Here is a 13657-nt window from a genome sequence, read left to right as displayed (position 1 = left end):
CTGAAAAAATAAGCCCCAAATAGAAGAATGCATTTTATGTGAAACTTATTTAGGAAATAGTGTATATTCAATACAAGTGTCATTATTCCAAATATATTGCACTATTATGATAAAAATACAGTTCACAGTGCCTTGCTGCACCATCCAAACCTTCAATCCCTTTAGGGTGCAGAGCTTTTGGATACAGTGGTACCTTGGGTTACATACACTTCAGGTTACATACGCTTCAGGTTACAGACTCCGCAATCCAGAATTAGTACCTTGGGTTAAGAACTTTGCTTCAGGATGAGAACAGAAATCTTGCTCCGGCGGCGCAGCAGCAGCAGGAGGCCCAATTAGCTAAAGTGGTGCTTCAGGTTAAGAACAGTTTCAGGTTAAGAATGGACCTCTGGAACGAATTATGTACTTAATCTGAGGTACCACTGTACAGTAGACACACACACACACACACACACACAGAGAGAGAGAGAGATACACGCATGGCACAGAGGAGACAATGCTGATGGAAAACTGCCTCCACCAGCTGAGATTGGTACACAGATATATGAGTGGAGGTTATATGCTGCATTAATTAACCTAGTGGAAAAACTCCAAACAGCACTCTTTGCTACTGGGCCTCTTTGGACTCCTTCCTTCCTTCCTTCCTTCCTTCCTTCCTTCCTTCCTTCCTTCCTTCCTTCCTTCCTTCCTTCCTTCCATGACCTTTCTGTGATGTGATAGTTTCCTGGTGTGGCTGCTGTGTGCGTGCAGAGGAAGATGATGTGGGGGAAGAGGCAGTGGAGGGCCATGACCAGTACAGCAAGGGTGCCACATGTATTTGATTGCAGTCACATGGGGGCATAAAAGCTGTGTGTGGGAGTGCTTGATTGGCCATGTGTTTGGGTGGGGCCATGTTTTCTGGAATCTGTGTGCAGATTTGGTGACAGGTTGGACTTGCTATGAAAGCCACGGACATGTCTTTGGGGCTTCACTTGGGCTTCTGCCCTTTTCCTTAGCTGTAGCTCCCACCCCATCCCAGCTGCCACCCAGTGGTGTCTGAATACAGAGGTACAACAGTTGTACAACAAAGCATAGAATTTCTGCATGGAAACCATTTCTGCTGATTCAGTTGTGAATTGGAAATAATAATTCAGCCTACATTCATTTTATCTTACTAGTAAAGACATGGTGAGAAAGTATTTTTAATCTTTTGTTGGAATGTGCACAGAGTGGCTGGGGAAACCCAGCCAGCTGGGTGGGGTATAAATAATAAATTATTACTATTATTATACCTTCATCTGCACTAACTAAACTATTTCACCTGTTTCTGCTATTTCATTTATCTGTTGTTTTTCACCTGTTTTCCTGATATATAATTTTATATTTTATAGCATTGTTTCAAAGCTTATAGCATTGTTTTTTGTCATATTTTAGATGAGTTAAATTCAATTTTAATTTTAATTTGATTTTTGTCATATTTTACATGAGTTAAATTTAAATAGTTTACCTGGTATCCAATTCCCCAAACGATGAATTAATGAAAAGCACAATCTCCCCGTCTCTAAAAAATGTTTAGCCACAAATAAGGTATAGCCTAGAGGAGCAACTCCATGATGATAAATAATAATCCCTGGTCCTTTAGGTAGATGTTCAATGCCAGTAAGTTCATAACCTGAAAATAATACAAAATGCAACAAAGAAATATCGCAACAATTATTGGAGGAAATCAGTGTGGTTCAGAAAAAAAATGAAATTTAAGATCAGGTTAAAAGCTCTGTTATATGCTTTTGAATTATGAAGCTGGAGGAGACTCTTGAGAGTCCCATGGATTGTAAGAAGATCAAACCTATCCATTCTTAAGGAAATCAGCCCTGAGTGCTCACTGGAAGGACAGATCCTGAAGCTGAGGCTCCAATACTTTGGCCACCTCATGAAAAGAGAAGACTCCCTGGAAAAGACCCTGATGGTGGGAATGATTGAGGGCACAAGGAGAAGGAGACGACAGAGGACGAGATGGTTGGACAGTGTTCTCGAAGCTACCAGAATGAATCTGACCGAACCGCGGGAGGCAGTGGAAGACCGGAGTGCCTGGCATGTTCTGGTCCATGGGGTCACGAAGAGTCGGACACGACTAAATGACTAAACAACAACGATAATATGCTCCAGCATTTTGGACGCTAGGTTGTCATCATTTCTCTGTGGTGGTCCCTTAATGAATGAAGGGATTTCTCTTCTCGTGGAATGTTCCTTCTTTGCTTCCTTTTGAGCACAGCGGGAAACATTTTTGCCCAGACTTTGAGCGAGCTAAAACTGTGTTTTGCTGTTTTAGTCTACTTTAAGCTTTAATATAGGGTTTAGCCCTTGAGACAGTTTAATATGTTGTTAAAGTTATACTAAATTTTTCTGAGACTTTTTTAGTTTAAAGAGTAGTATCCCCCTTCTGTATGAAAGCTATCCAGGGCCTGCAGTATATTTCTTCCCTGTCCCAAAGAGCTCCAACTTCAGGCATCTTCAGACCATTCTCGGAATCACTTTCTACCAAGTGAGAAAGCTGTTTCCTAGACAGACACACCATTGACCATGCCCTAAGTAGCTACACGGTCTCATCCTTATGGCCCAAACTTGGTTTTAGTCGTCTATTTCTGATTTAAGTTTCAACACTTACAATAACATGAGACCTGTGGGAAGCATTGAGAACATATAAAGAGTCCTATGGATCCGGCCAAAGGCCTCTGTATTAGGCCATCCTCTTTCCCGCAGTGTCCATCTAAATTAGTAGCCATCACCACATCCTGTGCTGGCATATTCCATCGTTTGTGTACATAGTTGCTAATTGTGTCCCTGTGAGGTGTAAACAACATTCTCCAGGTTTCTTTTGGAGAAGAAGCGTACTTAAAATGTGGTTTAAATGTATAGTGTTTATGCAAATTCTATAGTTTGTGTACATACAGTGGTACCTTGGGTTACAGATGCTTCAGGGTACAGACGCTTCAGGTTACAGACTCCGGTAACCCAGAATTATTACCTCGGGTTAAGAACTTTGCTTCAGGATAAGAACAGAAATTCTGCTCCGGTGGCATGGCAGCAGCAGGAGACCCCATTAGCTAAAAGTGATGCTTCAGTTTAAAAACAGTTTCAGGTTAAGAACGGACCACCAGAATGAATTAAGTATTTAACCCGAGGTACCACTGTACTTAAATAAATAGCCATGCCTTTGTTTTGATCCTTATGTAGCCAACCCAAACTTGTAGCTGTTGTGACTCTGAGGGGGGTTCAGAGGTCCAGTCCTGCCTGATTCACTGTAGCAACTATTGTTCCATTGCTTCAAGCCTGAAATTCTGATCCCGTCCTATGAAATTATAGTGACTCATAAGAAAGAATTATCGCTATGAAAGAAACTTTTACTCACCATGCCATATCTTTCCATATATATCTACAATATGAGCAATAAATTTCCTTGGCTTTTTCCAAATTTTGCTATCAGGACCAGTTTCTTGGTGCTTATTCATCTTCATGTAAACATATAGCCCAAATGAGCAAGCACAGCCAACCAAATATATAGCTATCGTTAATGAACAAAGCAAAATCAGAAGCTTACGAAACCACCAAGAGTGAACCACTGAACTCAGGTATTCTTCTAAATAAGGAAAACTAATCAAGTTTTGCAGCATTTGAGTAAACCAGCTCATTGTTTCCTGATCTGAAGCACCAAGCGTATGCCAATGAAATAAATATATGAAGTGAAATTTTCTTCAGTTGTGATGCTATTTCCCCCACTGTTTACCTGGAAAACAGAAAATGCAGTACATTGGTTTGATCTGTCATCCCAGAAACATTCATGAATACATGAAAATCTCATGCTGCTTAATATTTTCCTAGTTTTCCCCACTGCAACTTGCTCAGTTGCTGTATTGTGTTTCCAACGTCCATCATGGATACTTCCAAAATTACAAATATATGACTCCATCATTTATCTGTTGTAAAGCAAGCTGGTTTCATTCCACTGCTGAAGGTTTTTGTTTGTTTTGTTTTTTGCATTTTCAAAAACAGGAACAGAGAGCATCTTTTATCCAACATAGGCATGATGCCTTGACGTAAAGTTGAAGGTCTGGCAGGGCAAACCTCCTCTTTCTTTTCATCAAGCATAATTTTAAATTTTACTCTGGGCTTCATTCCCTGCCATATGAACTTGAATACTTTTTTCTGCCACTCTATGAAACATCAAATATCATTTATAATTGAAAGGGCATACATTTTGATGGCAAAAACAGTGATAGCTTCATTGTCTCCCATATTTCCAAATCTTTCTTTCTTTCTAAGCTTTTAAATAGTTGTCTTCATAGATATTATGTTTTTTTATTGTTAACCAAATCCCCAGATATTTTATTTTTGTTTCTATTTCCCACCCACATTCCAATTCAATGTCTTTTTTTGTTTGATTATTCTTTATTTTTTTAGCAGCATCTTGATTTTCCCTTTATTTTGTTTGCAGCCAGCCAATTTTACAAATCTACTTATCCCTTCTGTCACCTCCAGTATGCTCATTCTGGGTTGTTCTAAGGTTAATACGATGTCATCCGCGAATGCTTTCAATTTGTAATTTTGCTGGCCCACTGTTATTCCATTGATTTTATTGTTAATCCTTATATTTTGAGCCAGTACTTCTAATATATTAATATTAGGGGACATTGAGCAACCTTGCCCCATCACTTTATATATCAAGCATTTTTCTGATGTGTTGTTTACAATTATATTGGCCGTCTGCTCATTATAGATTGATTTTACACTTTTTATAAAGGTCTCCCCAAACCCCACTGCTGGAGTATTAAGGAAAGTGAGAAAGGGTCACTTCTCCAAGAGCCCGGCAAGGCCCTCTGCAGCCGCAGATATATCATGTGATGTACTGAGATATTGTGGTATTTAGCTGGTAATATATTGTGATGTTATAAACCTGATATTGCCCAGCCCTAAAGCACACTGAAAGACAGACAGCATCTCTCTCTCTCTCTCTCTCTCTCTCTCTCTCTCTCTCTCTCTCTCTCTCTCTCTCTCTGTGGACCCCTGCATAGGATGTGACAAATAGCACAACTACTAGGACATTTGCAAACAAAGCAGGGCCCAGAATGGTTTCAAATTGAATGAGAGACTTTGATGAGATTCCTGCATTGCAGGGGGTTGACTAGATGACCCTTGGGACTTTTCCAACTCTACACTTTATGATTCACTGAACAAAAACTTTTACTTACATTCCTGGTAAGCCTAAATTGCCTTTGCTTCAGTCACCTCTCTCTGGGAGCAGCAGAAGTCTTGTCTGGTCACCTTTTCATAGACTAATTTCCACTCCTATGGAGACATGTCCCTTTATGTGGCAGTTTAAAAACACTCTGATGGGTGTGCCATCCGAATGATGAAACGAAGAATTGTGAAAAAGAGGGAGGGCTTGTGGAGGCGGCTTCTTGGAAGTTGGGGCCATTTTAATTAAATGTAAGTTATGGGGTCAAGATGTGCTTGCAAAATATGCTGCAATACGTAAACCTTGATAACATGTTGTGTTTGCAATATTGAATCCCAGCGCTGCATCAGGAAAAATATTTGTATTGGACCTCTCTCTATAATTATCTTTAATTCAGAGCAATAATCACATACACATATGATGGTCTGTTTTACTCTATTTTTGAGGGGAGAGATATTCATTGTGACAGAGTAGTAGTACTTTCCTGCATTAAGGGGTTTGATCAACAGAGGAGAAATAATTTGATAGCCTTACCTTGTTTAATTTGTTTGACATGATTAGTTTCTTCTAACTTTCTTTGGAGTTTTCCACATCTACAATAGCAATCATATTGCACAATAACATACTGTGTCACAAAAAACCAGTTATTGCCTAAGGAGTAAAGGTAGTATTGCAGCACGTGTGTTACCTCCCTTTCCTGGTAGCTTCTCCCCCTTCAAATAAGGTACCAGATAGGATCACCCTGCAATACATAAAGATTATGTATGGTAATCTTGGGGGTTACCAAGACATTGAAGGTTCTATGGAGATCAAAAGCGAGTTCCCAATGGGTTTGCAGCTCCATTTGTAAAATAGACTTGCTATCGGGGGCTCAGATGCCCAGAAGCCGATGTCTATTTGATGTCTGAGAAGGAGCTGACATCTCTCAAGGAGTTTCTCGAGAAGAGCCTGGCATGGGATTTTACCCAGCCATCCAAGGCGCCAGAGGGCTCTCCCATGCTGTTTGTAAAGAAAAAAGACACACCCAAACTGTTTCTCTGCATGGACTTTCACCAGATTATGCACATCATGGTGCCCAATCGCTATCCCTTATCATGCATTGGGGATTTGCTAGAGAGGTTGAGGTCTGCAAAGATTTTCACAAAGCTGGATTTAAGAGGGGTGCAGGTGGCGCTGTGGGTTAAACCACAGAGCCTAGGAATTGCTGATCAGAAGGTCAGCGGTTCAAATCCCAGCGATGGGGTGAGCTCCCATTGCTTGGTCCCAGCTCCTGCCAACCTAGCAGTTCGAAAGCACATCAAAGTGCAAGTAGATAAATAGGTACCGCTCCGGCGGGAAGGCAAACGGTGTTTCCATGTGCTGCTCTGGTTCGCAAGAAGCGGCTTAGTAATGCTGGCCACATGACCTGGAAGTTGTACGCCGGCTCCCTCGGCCAATAAAGCGAGATGAGCGCCGCAACCCCAGAGTCAGTCATGACTGGACCTAATGGTCAGGGGTCCCTTTACACAAAGTTGGAGAAATGCCAGTTCCACGTCTCAGAAGTAGAGTTCTTGGGGTACCGTATAACGCCAAGTGAAATGCACATGGATCTGGCCAAGGTGCAGGTGGTAGTGTCGTGGAAGGAGATCAAAACCAAAAAGGACTTGCAAAGGTTTGGGGGGTTCGCGAACTACTATCACAAGTTCGTGTCTGGCTACTCCAGGCTCACGGCGCCTCTTACGGACTCCTTAAGGGTAAAATAAAACCCTTCCTGTGGACAGCAGAGGCTCAGCAGGCATTTGAGCAACTCAAGGCCATATTCACCTCAGAGGAGTATCTAGCCCATGCCCACTCCCAGCATGGTGGTGGAGACCAATGCCTCCAGTAGGGTGTTGGGAGTGGTGCTGCTTCAAAAAGACTGGAATGACGATCTGTGCCCCAGTGGCGTACTTAGCTGCATGGGTGGGACGAGCTGGAGGGGGCAGGATGATCCGCCGTGCGCGCGGCAATGAGCCATTCCGCAGTGTGCGGCGGCGACGAGGCAAGCCCCTCACTGTCTGCCTTTTTGTCACCCCCTTTGTCTGCCCCGGGGCAGACCGTCCCCACCCCACCCCCTTCCTACGCCCGTGCTGTGCCCGTGTGCCTTTGTCAGGTGTGGGCTGGCATCCTGCTTAATAACAGCACACAAGACTTAATTAACTGGTACAGTTACTGCAAGCAGCAATTAGTCTCTGACTGCTGTATTGGAGTATGTGTTCATCACAGTCAAGTTGACTCTGAAGAGTCCTTCCGGTTTCTGCAGAATATCCTGAACTTCTGACCCTTATGTTTTGGGGCTTGTTTTCTTTCTGGGACTTTCCCTATTCACCTAGTTTTGGGACTAATGGTATTAGTTGCCTCCTCTTCCTGTGAGGAACTACTCGCTTTCCTTTGTGCTGGGCATGACTGTGCTTCTTGTGAGGGCTGGCTGCCTCCAGCCTGCTCTGCCAAAGCAGATAAGCTGCATTCCTTTCAGCTCTCAAAAGAGGGGGGTAGACAACGCCCCTGTTTCAACTGTTTGAGAAGTATACAAGCCTCTCTGCTCCCTCTGCATCTGCCTGCATTCTGTTTCAGGCAGTATGTCTTTGCTTTGGGCTGGTGTGTTCATAACACCACTCCCTCCCCTATAATCCTCCTCTCCTGCTCCCCCTCCTCCTGAGGCTTCCTGTCTGTGTTTTCCCACCAGTCATTCTCACTCTCTTCTTCCTCCTCTTGAGAGTTCCCTACTATGCTGCCCCCCCCCTTCAGCCTCACTTTTGCCATCTTCTTCCACTGCCTTCTCCTCCTCCCTCCACCCTTCTGGGTTTCGGCTTGCTGAGGCACCTGCGGTGGAATTCTACCTGTAACCTAGGGGCATGCACATTTTTGGAATCCTCCGAAGAATTTTTCTCATTCCAATAACCTTTCCAAGAATTTCCCTCATTCCCATAAACTTTCCAAGATACTCAATATTGCAATCTCCTTCCCCTTCAGCCAGAGTCCAGCAACTGTGGCACTTCATATTCCTTTTCACCTTCCACAATGATTGGTTGTGTGTGTGTGGGGGGGGTGCCTCCTTGGGCGCTTGATACGGGTGTGCAGGGTTCATGGGTGACAATAAGGACCTATGGAATACAGAGTGTATCTTCATGGAGGTGGGCAAACAAAGCCTGAATGATACATGACTAATTTGTTCCACTCCTTCAAATGGCCCCACCCACTGAAGGTCCAACTTCTGGCACCATCCTTTTGTAAACAGTCACACTTGGTCCCCCACCCTTATCTCCTTGCCTTGTTTTCTATGCTTATCCACCTCCATCTTATATGCGACTTTCACCTGTTCCAACTGCTCTCGTAGTAAGCTGTGTAGAGCCGCCAATTCCTCTGCCAGATGTTCTGCAGCTGGGACTGACATGTTGTCTTCTTGTCCTGGAAAGGCGTGGGGTGACTTCCCAGGCTGGCAAAGAAGGGAGACTGTTGTGTAGATGGGTCTACAGCACTGTTATATGCAAACACTGCTAGAGCCAGCTTGTTGACCCAATCATCCTGTTGATAGTTCACATAACACCTCAGATAATATTGCAAGGTCGTGTTCGTCCTTTCCGACTTTCCATTGGTCTGTGGGTGGCTTGCTGAAACTGGGAGGTAAACTGTGTTCCTCTGTCTCAGATGACCCTTAGAGCAATCTATGCAGCTTAAACACATGCTCCACGAAAAGTTGAGCCGTCTCCTGTGCCGAGGGCAACTTCTTACAGGGCACAAAATGCACCATCTTTGAGAACAAGTCCACCACCACCCATATCAACGTCTGCTTCTGTGACTCAGACAGGTCGGTGATAAAGTCCATAGCTATCGCCTCCCATGGTCCTTGAGATGTAGGAAGTGGTTGGAGTAGTGCTGCAGGCACTTTGCGGGGTCTCTTTGCCCGTTGACAAGTCTCACACGCATTCACATACTCGTTCATTTCCTCCTTCACCTTTGGTCACCAAAACGGTCTCGTCACTCAGAATAGTCAAGACACAGAAGCCCACCAACCCTTGCAAAGGCCAACTAGGTAAAGGTTCTTTTAGGCACATTGCTGTAGGGGGGAAAAAGGCACCTCTTTTTTAAGGGACCGGGGTGCACGAAATCAGTGCTAGCTGGTGCCTGTTGGGATGGGTAGTGCAGAAGGCAGGAATGCCAACAGGAAGGAAACCCAGAGCCACTGATTCTAGTGATGCCCCCAGTCCTTGTCCATGCTGAGTACTACAATGGCAACAGAAACTGAGGAGGAGGAGGAAACTGCCAGGCAGTGGCATCCCCATGTCATAAGTGTGAAGGCAGGCAGAAAGGGCCTGGCAGAAGGCCGGTTACCATTTTATCAGCTTTAATTGAACAGCCTGAATTTGCCTCATCCACCCTAATGCAACAGATCCCATTGGCCAAATGGTCTATCTCAACACACCTGAATGCCTAGAAAGACTCTCCTCCCTGCAAGAGAGGGGAGTGGTTGTGGGTGGGAGCCCGAGCTTCGCCCCTAGCAGGGGGCGTTAGCCCCCTGCCTTCACCTCACCTGGCTGGCGCCCACGCCCCTCAGCAGGCACCCAACCAGGTGCCTGAGGGGGGGCGTGTTCAGCAGCCTTTTGCTGCGGCGACAGCCTTCGCCCGGCCTCATTCTTCGTCCTCTCGCCACTGCCTGTGGATAGGATAAAGGAAATGGGCCGGTGGAAATCCAACGCGTACAAAAGCTACATACGTTAGAGTGCTCCCCCTGTTGTCCTCCTCTCCTTTCTCTCCTTTCTCTCTCCTTTCATCCTCAGCTGTGTTCAGGCGACACGTGTGGATTTGCGGCCACAGTATAGTCCATTGGGCCCGCGTTCGGGCGGCCAGCCGCGGCCTTGCGCCTAACCTTGGTTTACCACCTGGAGTTCGAGTTTCCTGGTTTTCGAGAAGAGGCATGCGCTGGGTCGAGCTTATGCCATTGCTGTGGGAGAAAGTAGCCGCGTTCGGCCCTCCCGATATCCTGGTCATCCAATTAGGAGAGAATGACTTGACTAATAGGAGAAGTGTGGACTTGCTAGCGAGCATGAAAAGTGACTTGGATGCGTTCGCTACTTTATGTCCCAGAACGACAGTGTTCTGGTCTTCTATGCTGAAGAGGACTTTTTGGCGCGGAGCGCAAAGCTATATGGCCATTGAAAAAACAGGAAACTCGTAAATCGGGCAGTGGCCCGTTGGGTGCGCTTCATGTATGGCCGAATCATTTATCATGACCGTATCCGTATCGGCAAGCATGCCTTATATCGGAATGACGGGGTGCATTTATCAGACCTGGGGAACGACATTTGGTTAGATAGCGTCATTAATAGCATCCGGGATTGGTTGCAGCCGTGAGGGTATTGGCGGCGAGCCTTGCGGCTCGGGTGGCGGTTAGGCATTGGAATAATGTGTTGTGCTGTGTCGAAGAGCTAGGTGTGGCCATCGCCTATGCCTTCAATTTTTAGGGGTATTCCGTTAAAGGAATCTGGCGGTCGTGTACTCTGTCCTGCTTGGCGGGAGGCCATGGCACGACCCTCGGTGACATTAGGGATGAGCCTATAGTTGGATCGGCATCAACAGGCTCCACCTACTGGTGAATAAACCCACTTGTTCCAGAAATCCAATGCCTAAGCCAATACCTTTTCACTGCTGTAATCAATAAAGTTGTGGCCTTTCCTTGCCCATTAACCTTATATCACGTGTCCGTGTGTATTCCTTCCACATTGCGGGGGTCGGGTCCTCGAACCACAACTAGTGGCTTTGTATAGGGAAGCAGCTGAGAAAATGAGAGCTTGCAAAAGGACTAGAGAAGGATCATGTTTCATTTATCTTTTTATCTTTTGCCTTTCCTTCCTTTCCTTGGAACTGCCTATTCAGGAGAAGCCAGTTGTTTCTCCAATATGGTAGTGAAGGGAACAGAAAGAATATGGGAAATAACTGCTTCAAAATTGTACAAGGGAGATAAATCATTCCTGGTATTTAACTTGGTTGCTTTAAGTCAGGATCAAAGTACTTATCATGATGCAGCAGATGAGCAAGGAAGATAGGGGCAAGATGGATGTGATTCAAACACATTGATGGACCCAGTCCTTCTTGTCTGCGTATACTGTGCTGACCTCATTCCCAACTTGCCTTTCCCTCTCTACCTCCAGCTATTGCTGTCATTCATCATTGTGCCATACAGTGGCATGTAAGAAAATGTGTTCTGCAGTTGCTGTGCCTCCTTAATGGCTTCGGAAACACCCACACCTCCAACTAAGCTGGCATGGTTTTGAAATGGGGTGACACACCCCACTAAGGTGATATCCACCCTGGATTGTGGAAACTCTCACTATGTGGGCAGTGAGAACTTCAATCAATGATGCTATCAGGGTGACAAGAATGGAGCCACTGCTGAATGAATACCACATAAAAATTGCAACAACAATAATAGTAATAATAAATTTTATTTATATCCCGCCCTCCCCAGCCGAAGCCGGGCTCAGGGCGGCTAACAACACCAAAATAGTGCGACATTATAAAAACATTATAAAAATTAATTAAAATCAAGATTGATGGCAGCCATAAAGTTTTGTAAAGGTTGCCAAAGGAGGGAGTCAGGCTGCGCCCTAACCAAAGGCCTGGCAGAACAGCTCTGTCTTGCAGGCCCTACGGAAAGATGTCAAGTCCTACAGGGCCCTTGTCTCTTGTGACAGAGCATTCCACCAGGTTGGAGCCGCAGCCGAAAAGGCCCTGGCTCTAGTTGAGGCCAGTCTAACCTCTCTGTGGCTTGGGACCTTCAAGGTGTTTTTGTTTGAAGACCGTAAGTTCCTCTGTGGGGCATACCAGGAGAGGCGGTCCCGTAGGTACGAGGGTCCTAGGCCGTATAGGGCTTTGAAGGTTAAAACCAGCACCTTAAACCTGATCCTGTACTCCACCGGGAGCCAGTGCAGCTGGTATAGCACCGGATGAATGTGATCTCGCAGCGAAAACCCCGTAAGGAGTCTCGCTGCGGCATTCTGCACCCGCTGGAGTTTTTGGGTCAGTCTCAAGGGCAGCCCCATGTAGAGCGAGTTACAATAATCCAGTCTGGAGGTGACCGTCGCGTGGATCACAGTAGCTAGGTCAGGGCGAGAGAGGTAAGGAGCCAACTGCTTAGCTTGGCAGAGATGAAAAAATGCCGCCTTTGTAATAGCTGCAATCTGCGCCTCCATGGAGAGGGAGGTATCGAAGATTACACCCAAACTCTTAACGGACGGTGCTGGCACTAATTGCACCCCCGCAAGAGATGGGAGTTGCCCCCTCAGTCCCATATCATCCCGTCCCAGCCAGAGGACCTCTGTCTTCGAAGGATTTAACTTCAACCGGCTCCCACGTAACCATCCAGCCACAGCTTCCAAGCATCTGATCAGTGTGTCTGGGGCCGAGTCAGGATGGCCATCCATCAACAGATAGAGTTGGGTGTCATCAGCATACTGATGGCAGCCCAGCCCAAAACTCCGGACAAGCTGGGCGAGGGGGCGCATAAAGATGTTAAAAAGCATCGGGGAGAGAATCGCACCCTGAGGCACTCCACACACCAAGGAGTGGCGTGATGTCAATTCCCCCCCAAGCTCCACCCTCTGTCCCCGACCAGAGAGAAACGAGCGCAGCCATTGAAGGACTGTGCCCTGGATCCCCACGTCGGCAAGGCGGTGGTCCAGAAGTTCGTGATCGACCATGTCAAAAGCTGCTGACAAATCTAGAAGAATCAGCAGCCCCGACCCGCCTCGATCCAGCTGTCTACGAAGATCATCTGTTAGGGCAACCAGAGCCGTCTTGGTCCCATGACCAGCGCGGAAGCCGGACTGGAATGGATCCAGAGCCGATGTTTCATCCAGAAACCCACCAAGCTGTTCAGCAACCGCTCTCTCAATCACCTTACCCAGGAACGGAAGATTCGAAACCGGGCGGTAATTGGATAGATCTAAAGGATCTAATGATGTTTTCTTTAAGAGCGGGCGCACCACTGCCTCCTTCAGTTCCCCTGGGAATGTTCCTGTGCCAAGGGACAAATTGATGATATCCCCCAGGAGGGCCCACACCTCGTCTGGACACGCTCTAATCAGCCAAGACGGGCATGGGTCAAGAGGACAGGTGGTGGGCTTTCCAGCTCGGAGGAGTCTGTCCACATCGGCTGGGGATATCCGGTCGAAGTGGTCCAATACTGGACCCGAGGACAGTCGAGGGGCCTCCAGTTCCTTTATTGTATCCAAATTGGCAGGGAGGTCATGGCGGAGCAACAAGACCTTCTCCGCAAAAAAGCTCGCAAATGCCTCACAGCTGTGTGTCAAAATGTTATTTAAATTTGGCTGTCCTTCGAGGGACGTTAAAGACCGAATTATACTAAATAATTGCGCCGGGCGAGAGCTAGCGGATGCAATGGAGGCCGAGAAGTAGGACTTCTTAGCG

General features: G+C 46.2%; 1 protein-coding gene and 1 long non-coding RNA gene across 3 annotated transcripts in view; one reads left to right on the top strand and one right to left on the bottom strand.

The window, feature by feature from the left end:
* The window catches only part of LOC309373411 (DGAT1/2-independent enzyme synthesizing storage lipids-like), a 48663-nt gene extending 43368 nt beyond the window's left edge, over positions 1-5295 (bottom strand). For both annotated transcript variants that reach the window (XM_081917613.1, XM_081917612.1), the window contains exons 1-3: positions 5226-5295; positions 3389-3763; positions 1487-1651 (exon numbers count right to left, since the gene is read on the bottom strand). In XM_081917613.1, coding sequence (XP_081773739.1) covers positions 1487-1651; positions 3389-3668 — 445 coding nt within the window. In that variant the 5' untranslated portion in view covers positions 3669-3763; positions 5226-5295. The remainder of the gene's footprint in view (positions 1-1486; positions 1652-3388; positions 3764-5225) is intronic.
* The window catches only part of LOC309373451, a 44019-nt gene that overhangs the window by 12106 nt on the left and 18256 nt on the right, over positions 1-13657 (top strand). The window lies entirely within an intron of this gene.

The sequence above is a fragment of the Podarcis melisellensis genome, assembly GCF_964234715.1.
Source record: "Podarcis melisellensis genome assembly, chromosome: 7".
In the NCBI taxonomy this organism is placed as follows: domain Eukaryota; kingdom Metazoa; phylum Chordata; class Lepidosauria; order Squamata; family Lacertidae; genus Podarcis; species Podarcis melisellensis.
This window is presented reverse-complemented; position numbering and strand designations above follow the sequence as displayed.